General features: G+C 41.1%; 1 protein-coding gene across 6 annotated transcripts; it reads right to left on the bottom strand.

Moving 5' to 3' along the window:
* Positions 1-3,198: 3,198 nt before the first annotated feature.
* On the bottom strand, positions 3,199-18,502 carry csde1 (cold shock domain containing E1, RNA-binding). 6 transcript variants are annotated; one of them, XM_020612489.1, is made up of 23 exons: positions 18,407-18,502; positions 14,950-15,611; positions 14,750-14,804; positions 11,564-11,762; positions 11,267-11,433; positions 10,411-10,497; positions 9,560-9,657; positions 9,396-9,477; positions 8,790-8,918; positions 8,516-8,641; positions 8,157-8,372; positions 7,871-8,011; positions 7,604-7,768; positions 7,389-7,400; positions 7,127-7,144; positions 6,152-6,259; positions 5,877-6,055; positions 5,654-5,766; positions 5,440-5,559; positions 5,171-5,349; positions 4,860-5,023; positions 4,637-4,769; positions 3,199-4,236 (listed from the first exon to the last, which is right to left on the bottom strand). In XM_020612489.1, exons 4-23 carry the CDS (start codon positions 11,760-11,762, stop codon positions 4,189-4,191), a joined length of 2,484 nt encoding a protein of 827 aa, XP_020468145.1. In that variant the 5' UTR covers positions 14,750-14,804; positions 14,950-15,611; positions 18,407-18,502; the 3' UTR covers positions 3,199-4,188. The 6 variants fall into 6 exon arrangements, with proteins under 6 accessions (XP_020468145.1, XP_020468140.1, XP_020468142.1 ...); XM_020612484.1 differs by lacking the exon at positions 14,750-14,804 and adding an exon at positions 13,568-13,818; XM_020612486.1 differs by lacking the exon at positions 14,750-14,804 and adding an exon at positions 13,568-13,818 and having other exon boundaries at positions 11,324-11,433.
* Between the last annotated feature and the right edge of the window lie 225 nt (positions 18,503-18,727).

Below are 18,727 nucleotides of genomic sequence, written 5' to 3'. Positions count from 1 at the left end.
AAGGGGGATTTGTTGGGTTTTCCCTATGTAATAATATTGATAACAGTAAGGTCTAGACCTTACTCTGTAAAGTGTCCTGAGATGACTTTTGTTGTGATTTGGCGCTATACAAATAAAATTTGATTTGATTTGAAACTGAAGCTAAATAGCATTCAGGAATCATTTATTATATATCGCTACATTTCCTATTGTGCCGTGTCAAATATCACTAGTTTTTCTGTCACACTTTATTTAAATATCTTAAAAAAAAAAAAAAAAAAAAGAAACTTCTTTTGCCATTTTTCAGGGATAATGGAAACTGTGCAAGGTGGGTGGGATCATAAAACCCTCAAATGGGAGTTTCCTTAGGAATTTTAATTGGTCTTAATTGCTCTACTGTGTCTCTCAACCAGAATTTTCATCCCACAGCAAACAGGTCAGAGGATTTGTACTACAGACAGGACAAAAAGGGTAGGTCACTGTAATAGTTTGCTATTGATGAGTGTTAGCAAATGCTGTTTATAAAGTTTATTTGCTGAGTTTGTTTTTTTTTTAACTGGTACATTGACTGTAGACAGTGTGTCTAAACTGCCCTTGAGCATTAATACACGACAGGCAGACAAATTGTATGTAACAAGAGTGATTGACTTGTCTCCACCACTTCTATCAGACAAGAAGAGTGCCTGCACCGCTACACTTTTTCCTTTTTAAAAATCACAAACTGGATACAATGGAAGTGAAAGTGTCTGTGGACAGCGTCCCACGTGTGGTCTGTGGAGTTACAGAGGAAACAACATGTCAAGTTGTGGTCATAGCATTGGCTCAAGCCTTGAGTATGTATATCTGTGGCTGTACTTTGTAGTACAATTTCAGTTCTGATGCAGACCAACCTGATGATAACCACAGTCATCCTTCTCTCTAGGTCAGCCTGGACGCTACACATTGCGGGAAAAATTTAAAGACTTTGAGCGGTGCATGATGCCCAATGAACACCTCTTAGAGACTCTTCAGAAGTATGGTGAGCAAGCCAGAGAGGTCCAACTCACACTGATCCACAATGGACCTTCTGACTGGGATGAAATGAAAAGAGCAAAAGTTGGCAGATACCAGCCCTGTCCACCACCGAGAAGATGCAGGAGCTAGAGTGTGGCGAAGCAGCGGTTCACTGAGTTTGCATTGCCAAAGCTTGCCACCTTTGTCATGTTCCAGACAAGAAGCTGAGCAGCAAAAGGAAGACCAGAAAAGGCCTAAAAGGAAGTCTCTCACCTTTGTGGAGGAAGCTTGGGAATGGCTGGAGAATCTGGGGAAAGGCAGGGTCTACAGTACTACCTGTGATAAGGAAAGCAGTAAGAGGAGCGATAAAAGAAACCATCTCTCTTTGGATGGTTCTCTCTGTGTTGACAAAGATAACTCAGGGCAAAGTAGTAGAAGCAAAGGCAGAGGGCAGAAAAGTTTCATGTCAGACTTGGACCAGCAAACATCTTGCTGCATGGGAAGTCAGATGAGGGGTAAAGAAAGCAAACACTGCAAGAAAAGTCAAGAGGCACAAGCTGATGACCTGTGCAGTGCAAGCTGCACTACAGCTGAAGATGAGAAAAACCATCTTAGAGAAACTATACTATGTCAGATTGGTTGTTTGCAGGATTTGCAGGTCCAGATACCATGCATAGACAAACAGATTTTGGAGCTTGAGGAAAAACAAAGGACCAAGAAATCTGAGCAGGAAGCCCAGCAGAGAATAGTTGAAGAGGAGATGGAGCAAATCAAGTTTTGGGAAAATGAATTAAAGGCAGAGGAAGGTTATGAGGAAGACTTGCAATGTCAATTCCTTGAGATGAGGGCAAAGGTAGTTGAGTGCAAGGCTGAACTGGAGGAATACAAGCACAAAATGCAGGGGGGTTGATTTCCTTGGTGCTCAAAACATTGTTCAAGGGTGGTTTCAAAAGTTGGTGCAAATGCTGCCGAGTTTTCAGCCGTTTTAAATGAGGTTCTAAATCAGCCACAATCTGCTTCAGACAGGAATGCAAACATTAACAGGAAGTTCCTGCCCACAGTCATTAAGCCACCTCATGTTCTAGCTCCTCCCAACCAGATGAAAGAGAGGCAGCCCACACAACCCTCTGAGCTGAGGGAGTGCTGGACATGCTGGTCTGAAGCCCAGAGCTCCCAATCACACACAAAACAAGGTGATTCACCGCTCTGAACTTACTATATATATATCTAGGTAGTACCAAGGTTTAGAATCAAATCAATAAATCAGTCAATTATGTACTTCAGTTATACCAGTTTCACTCATTACAATGCATGGCACAGATCCTGGGTATTTGAAACTCCTGTGCTGCATTCATTAACAGTCTCTTAATGCATGGTGACTAAACGGGCTCTGTATCAGAAGTGGTCCCCCGCCAGGAAACGAGCAAACGATCAGATGGACAATGGATGATGCATTTTACTGTTCTCTGTAACCTTAGAGTTTGTGCACTTCAGAGATAGTGCAGGTATTCACTTAAAGGGGCTGGACTGGACACTAATCATTGTCCTGAACTTCACCTGCTATGAGGTCAAAGTTGTTACTGCTCCTCACTGATTCTGCCAAGTTTCAACTATGCATATATACCTTCTGTTTTAGTTACAATAACTTACCCTTTCATTATGGAGAGTGTAAAAATGTTGATTCATTGCTGTCTTTTGAGTATAGTGCCTTTCAAACTTTCCTAACTTCTTCCTTTTTTAATGTAGCAGACTGTGTCTTTGAAATAAGACAAACAGCTCATAAATTTCATAAAATTTTATTTCATTGTTTCATTCAAGACCATTAACAAAAGTACATGAGAACCTTTGTACATGGTTCAACTGAAACCCGGTGACTTCCAAAGTTGAAACTGAGTTTGTAATTTAATGTGCAGAGGCACAACAGCTCATCCACCGTGTCTCAAGAGCGCAACAGATAAATCCTGAATCTTAATGCTCTTTTTAAAACTGAATTTCTAACACATCACCTTTCTCCTTTAAGTTAAATTTGTCTCATTATATCTGAAGTTTGAGTTTCCACCAAAAAAAAAAAAAAAAAAAAAAAAAAAAAAAAAGCACACATTACATACAGTATAATTCAACCCTTGTTTGGGATGCATATCAGTATTATTTCTACTTGAAAAGAAAGCCACCCTAAGATTGAATATTTTGCCAGTGGGCTGGGAACAGTACAGCTATTTTTTGTTGCCACACCGCCTTTCATTTTGCTTGTTGTTTTAGGCACCTTATTCTTAATTCAGTATTAGCAGATTGAGTTTCAGTGGGGAAAAAGCAAAAGATATGTGCAAGGGGAGAAAAAAAAAATACAAAAAGAACTGTGGATATAAGATGCCACAAGGAATTCTGCACCTGGGAAAGTTGCTTAAGTGGAGCATGTGAATACCAAAATGGTATCTAAAGGCTCCAGATTGGTAAAAGTAAATCCCATTAGATTAGCTACTTTGAAATTCACATCACACACATACACCATGCTTTCATGCCAGTTCTTCAAATAAAGCATCTCAAAACTGCTCGAAAAACAGAGCAGAGAAGTATCCTCAGTTTAAGCTTGCACATGTGAGAAATATGATCCTCCTTATGGAGGGAACTTTGCTTTATGTGTTTTGTAGGACAGCATACAATAGAAATTTGATAATGAAACCATTTCAAAAGTTTCCATGAGGAAAGGAGCAGATATGAGAAAAAAACAAAACAAAAAACAAACAGAAGAAAGCTCAGAGACATGCCAACACACTCATTCACCCAGACAAGCTACTGGACTGATGACAGGTGCAGAATTCCAGACAAAGCAGATTCAAAAGACTGCAGGGACACAGACAACCACACACAGTCATCACTCTGATTTGGAGAGACAACGCCCTCAGAAACAAATAGCTCCATTATATACTATAATCACTTCTAGATACGTCACACATGCACACACAGATCCCATGTACACTGCAGTGTAGAGCTCTTTACATCACACATTGGAGGCAGGAAACTGTGGAACAGAAAATGTTCCCTTGCAGGTATTGATGGGGGAGGGGGTGGATTACATTCCCAATTACTGTATGTTTGCGTGCAGTTTGCGTATGAGCTTGTGTGTACAAGCATGTGTCATATGACATTGCCTTATCCCCTGCTGTTGCCCTTTGGGACATCTCACCAAAACCAAATAGGGTGACGACTCTATACTGCTCAGTCGATGACACCAGGCTGACGAGTCTTGCGTTCCACACTGAAGCCCTGTACGAGAGGACAGACTTTATTAATGTCGACACTTGTGGGAAAAGTCAATAACCTGATCTGATTCCAAGTAACTTCTAACTTTGGATGTACTAGGCAATTGTGCCCAATGCTGAAAATCAATGTGCAAGACTGCATATGGCAACATATTACTGAAATGCGATTTAGCCTTAATTGGTGAAGGGCCTTGATTTCCCCCCAGGTACTTCATTCTGCATATAATCCAGTGAAATCATCATGATTCATAGTATATGCATCGATAGTCAGTTGAAGTTTGTATTCAGAATATTTAATAAAAAAAACTTGAATCAATTCTGAAGCTATTATTCCCTTAGTCAGTGAAAGTACATATCAGCTCAAAGTACAATGACTACAGACAGTGTGGCAACAGCCCAGGTACCTTCGAATTGTCAGGCCCACGGGGCTGTCTTACAATGACCAGGCGAGGAGCACTGGCATCATCAAGAGTGATGCTCTTCAGTCGGTTCACCAGACGGTCAGGACGGGGAGTTGCCACTGGTTTAGGCCCCTCGCTAAGGTGTTTGAAAAGGTGTTCATTAAAGATCAGAGCAAAAATGTTCTTCTTAGTTGGCTGATAAATGTGATTTAACTGAAATACCCACCTGACTCTGCGTACATTGCAGGCACTACACTTTCCTGTGCGTTGATTGAGGACAACTGAGAACTCTACCTCGTCCCCAGACTGGAGCTCCAGGCCGTCTTGCACTTCTTTTACGTGGAAGAACAGCTTCTTGCTCTCACCGACTTCATATGTGATGAAGCCAAACTGGGATCAACAAAACAATTCAGGAATTAAGCAGCATTTTACTCCAATTTAATCTGTGCTGTAAGGACTAGCTTTGAATATGAAGTTTGTTGTATGATTCAACATGTTCCACACAATAAATAAAACAAACAAATAACAGATTCCTACCTGGTCTTTGACACATTCCACCATGGCTCTACGCTGAGGGACTATATTGCAAGCCATTTTCTGCCCAGTCTGGGCTACTGTGCAAACTTGAAACTTCACAAGTTCTCCTTTCTGCAGGCAATCTGCCTTGTTTGACATACCCATGATTCCAAAGGGATAACTCTGGGCTTTAGTTCCACCTGAAACAACCAACACAGAGGACATTTTAGTCATGAAAACAGTATGCTTTAAAAGCTGGGTCTCCAAGTCCCATCAGACTTGACACCAACCTTCTTCTGCGACTTCAATAAGCCCTTGGTATTCTGTCTGGGAGGGGTCCACACTGCGTAAAGGACGAATGACTTTCCCCATCATCACTGTGGCACCAACATCCTCACCAATGGCATTCACTGAAAGTAGAAAACAGTAAATTGCACATGCCTTTTATATACAGAGATAAACTGCAGAGTGAAAAGAAAATATCTATAACTACAATGTTCATACCTGCAGCCACTTTGGTAACCTTTTCAGCACTGACTTTGTTTCCTTTTCCTTTAGAGAGTGTATACTCCACTGTGTCACCCAGCTCCAAGCTCTCCAAGTCTCCACACATTTCACTAAATAGGAAACAGAAATATACTGGAGTTTGATATGAAGAAACAGATGTTTGGAAATCTTTAATAAATCAGAAACTAACTTATCCAAATGTTAGAATTAAAACCTCTACCTATAATGAAAGAAAATCTCTTGGTCATGATTTGCTGTCTCAATAAAACCAAAATTGTCCTTGAGTGTGGCAACGAATCCATGCAGTCTCTTGGCATTGGAAGTGTTACGATTAAGGACCCTGATAGAGACTGCACTCTGCTGGCCAGTTCGCTTCACTTCATTAATGGAGAACTCCACCTAGAGGACAATCATTCAAAGTCACATACAGGAAAGTCCTTTGACAATCTTCATTTAATCTAAAGAAAAAGTTACTAAGTGCAACGTCACTCATACCTTGTCTCCAACCTGCGGATAACTTCCTCCCTCCAGATCCTTGTTATGGTATGGCACAGTTAGCTTCACTCCACAGTCTTCATATGCAATCACTCCTTCGTCAGACTCCTACACAGAAGGCAACAAATCAAACCTACATTATTATTTGAATAATGAGCATCAGTAATGCTTGATCCAGATGGTCCCAGCCAAGGTCAAGTGTCTCATATGACCCAATCTGACAATCAAAAAGCATGTACTATATTACAAGCTGGTGTACAATTAGCTTATGCAAGTGTATAAAAGGCACGAGTGTTAGCAATGCACCACTCTGTAGCAGCATAGTTGGTTAGCATTAGCCTAGTCTACTGCCAACAGCTCTGAGTTACAGCCTGCTATGGAGGGCTGTAAAATTTACCACAACTACTGTAGCTTCAAGTACTGGGAATAGTTCTGCACTAGAGTTTATTCTCAGCTATTCACTATAACTGCCTGAAACATGCACAGTATGCAATTTACTGGCACTGCTAGACATTACAGTAAGTATGAACAAAAGCAAGAGGAAAAAGGTAACTAAGCTTGTTAGGCTGTGTGATCACGTTATATAGGACAGACTACTTTACACTTCATAATGTTCTTGCAACTGAAATTATGACCGTTAATCTATAATTCTTTTGAGTGCAAAGACATTCAGCTATCTTAAACACAAATAACTACTCCAGGTGATATTTCTATCATTTAGGGAGGACCAACAAAAAAGACTGAAGGACAATATGCCCTTCTGCTGTGTGTATTGTACAGCATTAATTACTAAAGACAGTAAACCATAAACAGCAACTAACTAAATTCATTGGGATTAGTGTTGTATTACTAATTGTGCAGCCCTACTGTTAATTGAATCAATGCATTGTTTCAATTTATGTTTCTAAGGGTTAATTTGGTAATCAAATATATCAAAGAAGGCAATCAGCAGGTCAGAGGCTTACAAAGACCAACCTTTTCTACAACTTTAACCTTGGGGGTAGGAGAAAAAATAAAAATAAGAGGCATCTATCAGACAGCATGACTTGTAAATATCATACTAGAAACAATTCTTATACTGCTTTGTCAATGTTGACTTTTAGACTTGCCATGTAAGATCTAGAGAACAAGTAATTATTTCTTAGACTAAAGGTTAGTGAAATGTAAAAACTACTAGTATTACTTGAACTCTTTATTTGAGACATTCATGCCGTTTCATGCAAAAGATCTGTCCTACCTTGTCTTTTTTCTAATCAACAAGGAACGAGAACAGGAAGAGGTCATTGGGAGGAAAGCAAAAAGGAAAGTTAGAACTAAAACAAAACAAAACAAAAATAAATTGGGAATAGGGACTGAAGAGGTGGGTTGGAAAGAACTACAAGGCTATTGTTTGAGTGTACTGGGGGTAGATTCATGAGCACTTATACTGGACATAATTAAGCACTAGTGTACCTTCTCCTTGCTCTTGGTGGGACTGTTATTTTTACTGGTAACCCCTGGAACTTCCTTCTCCACTATGCCCATGAAGCGCTGCTCAGACTGGGTATGGAAAGACACCGTGCCCTTGGGCAGCTTCTTGATGCGCACTGCATGGTTCCTCTGAGCTGACAGCATATCCTGGTAACAAGAGAACATTTACTTTAATCTGTTAATAACAAATAATTGGAATGCCCTTGATTAATAACATATTTCTGTCATATGCCTATAAAGAGGACCTACAGGCACAACAGTGAACTCCACTTCATCCGAGATGTGCAGTTGGCTCTCCTCCAGTACTTCACTGAAGTGAAAGAACATCCTGGCATCCCGATCCACACACTTAATGAAGCCAAAGCCATCACGTATAGCTGCAATCACCCCCTAGGAGGAGATTTGGTGACAAAGATTCTGTGTCTGAGTAAGGCTCACTTCAATAAATGTGGATGTCTCTTCCAAACAGCCATTTCTTTCAGCTATAAACTAATGCACTACATAACTAATCATGTTTTATTGTTTTGTAACCCACCATTTCACGGGTCTCCTTAGTGAAGCTGAAAGTGTCTGGGAGGATGTCTATGTTGGTAGCCCTCTCCAGCTTGTCTCTGCGGTCGGTGGAAATGTTGAACTGGATGTGATCTCCCTCCAAAAGGGTCACCTTGGACTTTGTGTCCTTCTCACCAAATGGCAGTTCCTTGTCAGTAAAACCAATGCGGGCACTGATACGACCTGGAAGAGGGTCGTTCTGAGGAAGCAGAAAAGATGAAGAAAGGAATGAGAGATTTGTCAAAGTAGTGGTCAGTGGATCACAGCTCCACATCTGCCTTTCCAGCCAAATCCTCTTCAAACAGATCTGAATTCAACTTTCCAGACTTGTACTCTACTTGCCTGGTTTTTGGTGGGAACCTTGGGAATGACCTTGACAACAGTGCCTTCAAACTGCTCAATGCTGATATCTTCAAAGATGACTGTTCCTTGAGGAAGCAGCCTCACATCTGTGGCTACTTCTTTACCCTACAGCCACAAAAGCACAGAACAGTGTTCTATACATATTCAGACAAGAGTAGCTGGTGTCAACGGCAGTCAAAAAAAAAATTGATCTGCTGAAAATTCAATAGTCGGGTATTTGTGGATGATACAGTTCAAAACTTTAAACACCTACATTTCTGTCTTTGATAGTGAACTCAACATCATCTCCAGCCTGCAGAGCCTCCAGATCACCCTTGAATTCGCTGTAGTGAAAGAAGATCTCCTTCACCACATCAGCTCTCTCAATGAATCCAAAGGCCTCCTGAAAGACAACACATGGTTCAATATAAAAGATCCAGGGCTTCTATCAAGAGTTTAGTGGGGTAGCATTCTTACTAGTGTGTTTTGTCTTACTCTTACATCCCATAAATATTTGCCCTCCACTACAGTGACTGATGTTTGTAACCAACAGGCTGTTTATTCATTCCTCTGCTGAAGGGGTCGGGTGTCTGTTTGCTCAGCCAAAAATCTGAAGTTCATTCAGCTTTTGAGGTAAAACTCTGTTAGACCATATATCGGTTGTGGATTAGAGGTGTCTCTGAAGGAGGAGACTGGTTTGTTTTTAGCTTGTTTTGCAAATGAGAGTGGCCACATCAGTAAAACCTAAGTTGACAGCTACTTTTAACAGCTATTCTAGATGATGCACTTAGTTTAGCAAAGTTAACTATCACAAAGATAACCATATTATGACTAATTTGCTTAATAATAACGGTTCAAGCAATGCATCAGTGGCCCTTACCTTTGTAGCACACACCACACCCTGGCACCTTGTTTGCTTTTTCTTCACAAGCTGAATGTTACGAGCACTGACTGCACCAGTACTGAAATACAAGAGTGATAAATACAAAATCGATTTCAAGCTGGGATTCATTAAGATTATAGTGACAGGGTGTGAACACTTACTGCTTGTTGGTCTCCATGTAAAAGCTGACTTTGTCACCTGTTTCCAGATGGATATTACCCTCCACATCATCAGGAGTGTAGGTAAGGTAGAACACCTCCTGTGCAAAGTCACACCACTGTCAAACTTTATTGAAGGATTTGAGACACAAACCATTTCACATTTGAGATCAGCCAAAAATTAAGAGTGCATACAAGCAGCTGGCAGTTAATTAGGGACATTAGCCTAGCTAAAACTAATGCAACAGTCTGGAAATAAATCCCACCTTTCATGGAGGTGATATGGGTCAGTTCTTGATCAATCTGTTTAAGAGAGGTGTTGATTCAATTATCTGATCACTATGGAGACTTCAATATGTATAATGCACTGCAGTTCAACAGCAGCACAGAGACAATTATTATTTGGCCTAGCCCCAGTCTAAATATTATCTTTTATAATGCAATAAAATTGAACAGCACCAAAAATTCTAGAATTATCAGTTGTATTAGTCGCTCTTGAAAGTCCGAACAAAAATTATACATCACTTTCATATAGGCTGGATTTGCTGCAGCATGGTTGTATTAAAATAGTTTAAGTTTTAGCTAGGCATACCTAATATACTGCCAACTGAGCATATGAAAGGCAGACAGCCATGTGACTGTGGAGGCTGGAGATTTTATGTTTACCCAGTCATTGCCCAACCACAGTATATGGTTGCATATCAACATATCTCAAAGCACAACAGGGAAACAGGCTAAGACATTTAGCAAAGCCAAGTTAAGCATGAACAAGTAATTGTTTGTACAAAATCTTTGAGTGGAAGGATGAAACTAAATACTTTAACATTCTGCTGTAAATACATGTCCCTTCTTACCCCATTTCTTTCATAACAAACACTGCCAGTAGGCACTTGGCCAGGAGCAGACTTTCCATCTAAGTGCACTGGAATAGCTGAGACAACCTAGAGGGAAGGGGAAATTGTATTAACACACTGCTTTGCCAATCGTACATGGCCCAACTAAAACACACGATGGATAAAATGGCCGAATTTCAAGTGTCAGAGTAACAAGTATCAGTGTCCAAAGATGGAGTGCCATCCACAAGTTAGCAGAACGGCATGTGGAAGCCATAAACACTTTTAAGCCTCCTAAGGACCTCTACCACGATTATTTGACCTGATTAAGCAAATCAGTGACTGAATGAATCAGTACAAGCGTGCAGCTTTACGGTTTCACATTGTACTACAGTTAGATTTTTGACACTATAAGCAGTGGTGCTACTTGCATGTTATGAGCTGTGCATGATGAGCAGAGCAAATCAGTTTGGTATAACACACCTCTACCTTCCCCCACTGACTTCAACTTAATGTTGTTTAAGCCAGGCTCATTGACTCGTCACAGTCATGTACCAGAAGGGTAAACAACTAATTGTAGTTTCAGTATACATAGAAGTCAATTATACCCCTGCGCAATTACATTAATCACTTGACCATATTTGTCTACCCGACATTGAACACCTTCAGCCAACATGTATTCCAGCAACAACAAACCAATATGAGATTCAAATGTATTGCAGATCTTTTTTTTTTTTTTAGGGTGCAGTATTAAAGGGGATAAAATTTTACTATGCACTTACAATAAAGAAAAAAAACCCACCACAAAACATACAATGGACCATATAAAGTTAAGTTAAACAAGGACAGAACCAAAAATAAAACGGTGTTCCTTAACTGGATGAATATAACCATGCAGCACAGTAAAGGGATAGGCGTGCAGGTCTGGCCCCACCTGGCCCGAGATGCGTTCCTCTGGCAGCACCTCTGGCTTTATCTTTAGCAGCTTCACTGCTATGGGCTTGCCAGTGCGCCTGTCAGAGGATACCTCAAACTCTACATCATCTGATGGCAGCGGAGGAGGAGAAAACCAAGAAGGACAACTTAAGTTTCAATAATGTAGCTTGCCTTTTTGATAAGTGATTAACTACAGGTTGAGTATTTGCAATTTGTACAAAAGCCCAAGGCCTCTCACCTCCTATTTTTAGCTCCTGCAAGTTGCCATTGTACTGGGAGCAGTGGAAGAAGAGGCGAGCCTGACGCTCCGAGCACTGGATGAATCCATATGAAGTCAGGAGCTTCTCAACCACACCAGTCTCTCTAATTCCAGGCCCTGTGCCGTTGGCATATGCAGTGTGCCCATTGCTATGGAGCATGCCGGGGTCGAAACTCATCTAGGAAAGAAGAGAAGCCAGTGTTAAAATGCACCCAAAGAGTGGATCAACATGAAGCAGACAGAATAGGAAAAATTAAAAGGGTAGCCACAGTTCAATGCAGTGTCTGATGGCAGCCTTTATTTAAAAATAAATACATTCATGCAGGTACAGCACACTTCAGAGGAGGAAAACAGGCAGAGGTGTGAAGCTCCATTAGTGTGTTCTGGGGCTATCAGAGGGGAATGCACATTGAATATGCCTTGATAGAATTTTATTTATACCACTGACTGGAAACATGAACACAACACTTTCTGGCTTTCTTACTGTCATGCACTAAAAGCTACAATTTGTCAAGTGATTTAGGCCGAAATGTTGTAGAAACTTAATGCGTATCTGGTTAACCATGCTCAAACTGTTCACCTCCATGTACCTATCAGTGATTACACTAATACCAGAAAAGCCCGTTTAACAAAATCTGCTGCTAAACATATTTTTGACAACTACAAACCGTGCTGTTAGCAAAAATCACAACAACTGCAGCTCACAGGGCTAGTGAGTGAGTATGGGCACCACTGAACATGCCCCCTTACTGATCTCTGATACAAGGGAGTTCGCCTGTGTTTTCTATTTCCTGGGTGGGGACGACAAGAAACTGAGGAGGATCGGGGGATAGGCATAGGACCAGTAGAAGTGGATGGGGCAGAGCCAGTGTTGCGAGCCACTGGAGGTTCTGAAGAGCCTCTTTCCATTTCTGACACTGGGGACAGGACTTGGTTATGCTGTCGGGAGGAGGCAACAGTATTTACAAGGAGTGTAGTCATAGCATTTGTTCCTTAAATAACCCTTATCCAAATTTTACAAGTTGGCAAGGTTATTACAAAACCAGTTTTCCCATTACTGAGGTATAAAATACTTGATCATTCAACTGACCTTGTTAACAACTTATGATACAATGCCCATGCACCAATTTTGGGGGGCCTCACCATATGCACATATCACAGCAATATACTACAAATAAGAATAGCTCTACAGAGACTTAAACTGAAAAGATGAACCAGTCTGTATAACCAGTTAAGGTGAAGAGGTTTATGTGAAGAGCTGCATGTTACCTAAGGAAGAGTAAAACAGCACAAAAAAAACAAAAAAACCAAGCAGAAAACACAAAAGACAGGGCCAAATAGACGTGCGTCTACAGTGAACAGACTTGGTGATGGGTTATGGATTATGAAGGGATCCCAGAGCAGCCTCTTCTGTCAGGTCCTGTACTGCGCTGCCAAAATGAGCGACCCTTAACACAAGACGTAACAAAAATAAAGTCTTTTACCATTTAAGATTATTTAAGTCAGGACTTTAAAAACCTGAGAACACAGGCTACATGATCAGGCATGCATTTGGTCTGGTTGTTCGCACAGTTATTAGTCATATTTCTATAAAAAGGTTTCATGCTGATGTCCAAGTACTTTAAATACTACTGCAAGTAAATAATCAGTGCTTCCTGGTTATGTGGTTTAGTGCTGACTTGAGTCGTATACCAGCATGAATGTAGCCCGGCATGTTTTGCCCTTGTCATGGCTGAACTACACTTTTATTGCACTGCGACACCAAAGGAAGACTAGCGGACTTGTAAAAAGATCCAAATTTCTGGAATCTAATTAGCAGAACACCCCTCACCCTGCAATGATATGAGTAGAGGCTAGTCTCGGGAACCCGAAGAGGATGAAAGAGGTTAGGCCATTCACAGCAGAGAGATGCAGGGCAAGGTGGGTGGATGGGTGTTCAATGGGGTGGGGCACGTAGAAAAGAGGCAGGAGGGTGAAACTTACAGATCGACCATATGGCGACAGGCTGAGTCCGACAGGGGAGGTGCTGCTCAGGTCAGCGCTAACAAACGCGGTGGGTGGCGACGCAGGCAAGGTAAACTCAACAAAGCCTTTCCAGGGGCTGCCCATATTTTCCCATAAACTCGGACCAAACTTGCTTGAGCACTTGCTGAACTTGATTATTTGTTTAAATTTTTTGCTTGACTGTTAAGTACTATTTTTATGAAACCACCCAATGACACACCGCTGGATGTCTGCAAGGGTGAAGAAAGGAACAAACATAACGGGTAAGGCAGACAGGTCAGCCAGTGTGCTAAGTGTCACAAACAAAGGAAAACAGCTGTGGGCTTCTATCTCCAGGGAGGGGCTTGAAAAGTCCAACATCAGGAAGGATACGACTTGAAAACGACAGAACAGCAAAAGGTGTGAGCTGGGTGTGGGAAGGCAACCAAATCATTCACCAACTAAACTAAATAATGAGTTCAACTGTTTGGAAGTAGCATCAGTTTAGTTTAGTTGACTTATGGAAAGTTATCTTTAGCAAATGACAATGTAGAAGTCAATAACATAGAACTGTCTTCAACTCCATATCACTTATCACACTAGTTCCACATTACGTGTGCTTTTGAGCCCAAGCAGCACAATGTGCAAAAATATTCCAAGAGGCAAAAATAAATAATAAAATTAAAAAAATTCTGACCAAGCAATGCAGCAGTGGCTTTTCACTAACATGGACAGATGTGTTCAGTGTAGGGCTGGATATAATTCCAAAATTTGATACCAAGTCCTAAACAATATTTTTGTAGATACAATTTTATAAAAATCAGTTTTAACAAATCATACATACATACATACATAAAAACATTTTGGTACAGATCAGTTTCATTTTTCAATTCCTTGGCATATTTGTGCACTCAAAGCAGTTTCACAATCTAAAATGCAAACCTATTTACCACAACCTTAAGTTCTGTTATCAATCAATTAAAAAGAAAAGCATTTTTCAATACTTGATGGCATTGAAGTAATTTGATCAATGCCATAAAAGTTTGATAACCAGCACTAGTTCAGGGATTAAAAAGAAAGCAACCTCTGCGTTGCTGCCCAAAAATAAGAGGCCAAACTGAACTGCTCCACAATCTGTTTGCTCATATGCATAATCAGGTAGTGTGTACAAACAGAATTTACCAATTTCCAACTTGAGTTGTGGTATCAAACTTTTAAAAATCTGATTTCTCCAACCCTGTACAGGACAAAAAAAAAATATTCAGAATAAACTGGGGAAGCAGTTCTTCAGAACCTGATAAATCAAACTGTTACTCAATTAAGTACAGTTGACATTCACACAACAGGCCTCGTGTTATTAAAGGAATTCCAGTGAGACCCACCTTTTATTCGATGTCTTGAATCTTGCTAATTCTCTGGATCTCTGACTGCAGCTCCTGCAGATCACTTCATGCACACAGCCGAACACACACACTTGTTACAGGTTTCTGGCACACGTTCTAGATGGTTGCATAAAGCAAAAAGGGGGGAGAAATCTAGAGCAAAAAAGGCAAACAGGTGCAATAACACTGCTTAGAAAAAAATTACAATGAATACAGTGGAAGGAGAGGAAGGAAAGATGGGGGAACCAAGGGGGAAAAAAAACCCAACTAGCAGATAGCAGCCCACACCACACCCCAGTGGTGAGTTGGTGGTGTGGTGAGGATGAGGAGGGCTAGGAGCAGCGTTGGGACGTGTGCTTTGTCAAAGCTGTTGAGTAGGCACAAACTTCTGGTTTCAGATCAGTTATTGACTTCTCAAAATATGCTGGGGCATAGGTTTGCTTCTCTTCCGTGTTTCAGTTGGGCTGACGTGTCTTCTTTGGTCATTTCAGGATTTGGTTACTTCTTGTCTTCTAAACCCTTGAAGTGATCCTCTTATTTTTACACATCTTCAGTGTTTCCACGTTGCTTGTTTTGGAAGGCTGATCTTGAGTTTCTTTGCTATGATCTGAACTTGAAGCAGTTGCGGATGGTACACAAATTCTGTTCTGTTTCACTTCATACTGTTGGGGGGGGAAAGAAAAAACAAAGATTTGGTTGATCACCTTGACCTCACTTTACGATGACTAACAATCTCAGATAAAAATTTTAGTGATAACAAACAAAAGACTGAAGAGTCTGTAGTGAGACAAATTCAATTACAATGTCAACTAATACAAATGTCTTATTTTGTTACACAAATGTTATCTGAATACTTTTGGTAACACTTGGTTTTCCTCACATGCCTCTGGATACAGCCATAATGTCAGGCAGCTGACTAGCAGACAAGCACTGCAGATCAACAAGTCCTTGTGCATACCTTCAGCTCAGGCAATGTTATTTATGGCACAATGTCTGACCAGGGCCCCTGGTTTTGTTATTCAACCCACAACTATTCTGCACACATACTTACACATTTTAGTGTGCAGGTGAGACCCCACCTAGCAACCGAGATGAATAATGTAAGTACTGTATACATTTAATCTCAGGAACTGATCTCCATCAGTAGGTTTGAGCACTTTGTTGCTGACCTAAATACACTGCTTCGAAAACAACCTGGGTGAGCCAACCTTAGGGCACGTTATGTATTCTGCTGTGACTGGGTTGCAATGAGTCCCTTCTCACTGCTTCCTGTAAGGTTAAAATAATGAAATACAGGTGCAAATAATCCCTCAAAATGGAAAGATTTTTTAAAAATGTATAATTAAATGTCAATCCAGAACAAGAACAGCGAGATAAATACTAAACCCCCAAGAACTAAAACTGTACATCCTCATGGCAGTACAAACACCATGTTATCACTACCCTGACTGGATAAGTATGTCAGAGGTTATGAGCTACAAACAAACAAACAAACTACTCATAAGAAAAACCTTGGAGACGATGGGCTCATCTTCCCCTTTTTCAGCCTTGGGTGACACACAGAGGGAAAGAAGTCCACTTCCTAAAGCACTAACACCAATGGGTGTTTCAGTACTTTTTTTTTAAACGAGGACAAGTCGATACAATCAAAAAACTAGGAACGACACAGACTGGCCCAGTCACAACAGAATATTTAATAAACCCACAATGAGGTCTCTACCCTAGAGTGTGAATACCCGAACCGAGCTCAACCCGTCGTCTAGCCAAGAGTTCGGTCAGAAATTTAGAGAGTACATTCGGGTCCTGACTCGTAGGCCAAACTTCAGGCTAGACGGCTGTAGGAGTCAATTTCGTTAATGATGTGGAGTAATAAAAAAAACAAAAACATAAAAAAAACGTGCAAACTCAACCGAGTTCGGATCGGACATTATACACCATTAACATGTCGGGTCTAGGTCGGACGCCACACTCCCGGGAACGGGTCCGGTTCGGGCAGAAAAACGCGGCCCTAGCCATGCCATCTATTCTCTTTGGTTTTAGATTTTAACACGATGGTGCTACCCTGGTCGGGGCCCAAACAACAACCCACCCCCCTGACAGGACCAACCATGTGACTTCCAGCAATCCGGCCATCCTCAGCTGCAACTGCTAATATGGCCTGGGCCATCACGTTGCGGCATGCAACGCTATTGACAACACCACACCTACGCTAGCCAATTCATTTCTAACATGTCAAACTCTAAAATTTGTCTAGACAACCGTACATGGGTTGCGTTTCGCTGTTTTACAGTGTGTTCATACGGATAACGCACACAGTAACAGTTAAGTCAAAACCTAATCGACTTAATGACCTTGTGTGGTCAAACCGAGCCGGCAGATTAGCATCTCGCTAACGCTTAAGACAAACAACCAGTGGTCTCGGTTGTTTCCTACTCTTTAGAATTGAACTCAATTCACTGCGACAGCGTTTGTAACGTATGCCACCGGTTAGCTCAAATAGTCTGCACATCAGGCGTTTGAAGTTATTTATCACAGGAAGAGTGATGAGGAAAGTATGCAGGGAAAGTAAGCACGCAGTGTACACTGAGAAAAGCATACCAAGTTCCATCAGAAAAACTGCTTTCTTAATGTTTCCGGGTTTATTATAAAACATATAAATTTGGTAGAAGCTTATTACAAACAGGCTGGGCATCCTGAAAAATTCGGCAGCCACGTCACAAATCATCACTGCATTTTATTAAAATATTTTATAGAGCTGGGTCGCGCTGTTCGCTTGCCTTGTACACTGGGTAGGGTGACAAGGCGTTAAACTGGACAGAAGCAGAGTTTGTAAGAGTCGAAACCAAAGTGATTGCTGACAAAAACACCCATTTTTAGCCATTAGTTATTTTTAATACCACACCTGTACACTGGCAGATCATCAAGGTCAAAATGAATTGTCAATACCAAGTCTGTTTTTTTTCTGAAAGATTCGGCTGCCCGAGCTAACAGCACGAGGACGGGACAACAAAGAAGCTAACGCTAACCGTTGTGCGCTACAAGCGTTCAGGGGCTTGTAAGTTAGTCTGTTCTACCAATTATCGCCTCTCTCGCCAAAGTTTAACACAATTTTCGCACAACCGCTGTCTTTCTGGTACATCGGGGCACATTTTATAGATATACAGTATATCGTTTACACAACAATTTAGCTGGGCCGCTCACACTATACTAAGTCGCTAATAACGGCTACAGTTAGCTATAGCATACTGCTGAACTGCTTGGTTCTTGTGTGGTGATTTATGGCGAGGAAAAACACGGCTGCCCCCACCCAGGCCCGAGCTCTGCGTATGACTAAGGCTGGATAAACTCTTCACTTCTAACGACCAACTGAATAAGAAAGAGAAACTGTCTTACTAACAAATTACTAAATAAATGTTTGAATTATTATACGAAAAAAAGAAAATTAATAAAAACTTACCCCAACAGCTTTCAGCACTGTCACCAGCGCCGCTAGAAGCAGCACGGCACATTACGTAGTGATTTGTGAGGTAGCTACCGCGATATTTGACATTAACCAAAGAGTCTAAAGGGAAGAGTGGCTACGGCGGCGCAGTTGCTATCGCAATGATTCATGGGGGATTTAGCGTAGTGACCTCAAATTAATTCCCTGACAGTAACTATTCTCCGACTGCAGTAGAGTTTCTGTGGTTACACGTTGCAGGTTTGGGGAAGGTTATATTCAAGAATGAAAGCCATTGTTGGATAAATGTTATTTGAGGCCTTCAAGCTTTTAAGTAAT

This window comes from Monopterus albus, unplaced genomic scaffold, assembly GCF_001952655.1.
Source record: "Monopterus albus unplaced genomic scaffold, M_albus_1.0 scaffold126.1, whole genome shotgun sequence".
Lineage (NCBI taxonomy): Eukaryota > Metazoa > Chordata > Actinopteri > Synbranchiformes > Synbranchidae > Monopterus > Monopterus albus.
The sequence above is the reverse complement of the archived record's forward strand: the minus strand, read 5'-3'. Positions and strand labels throughout refer to the sequence as shown.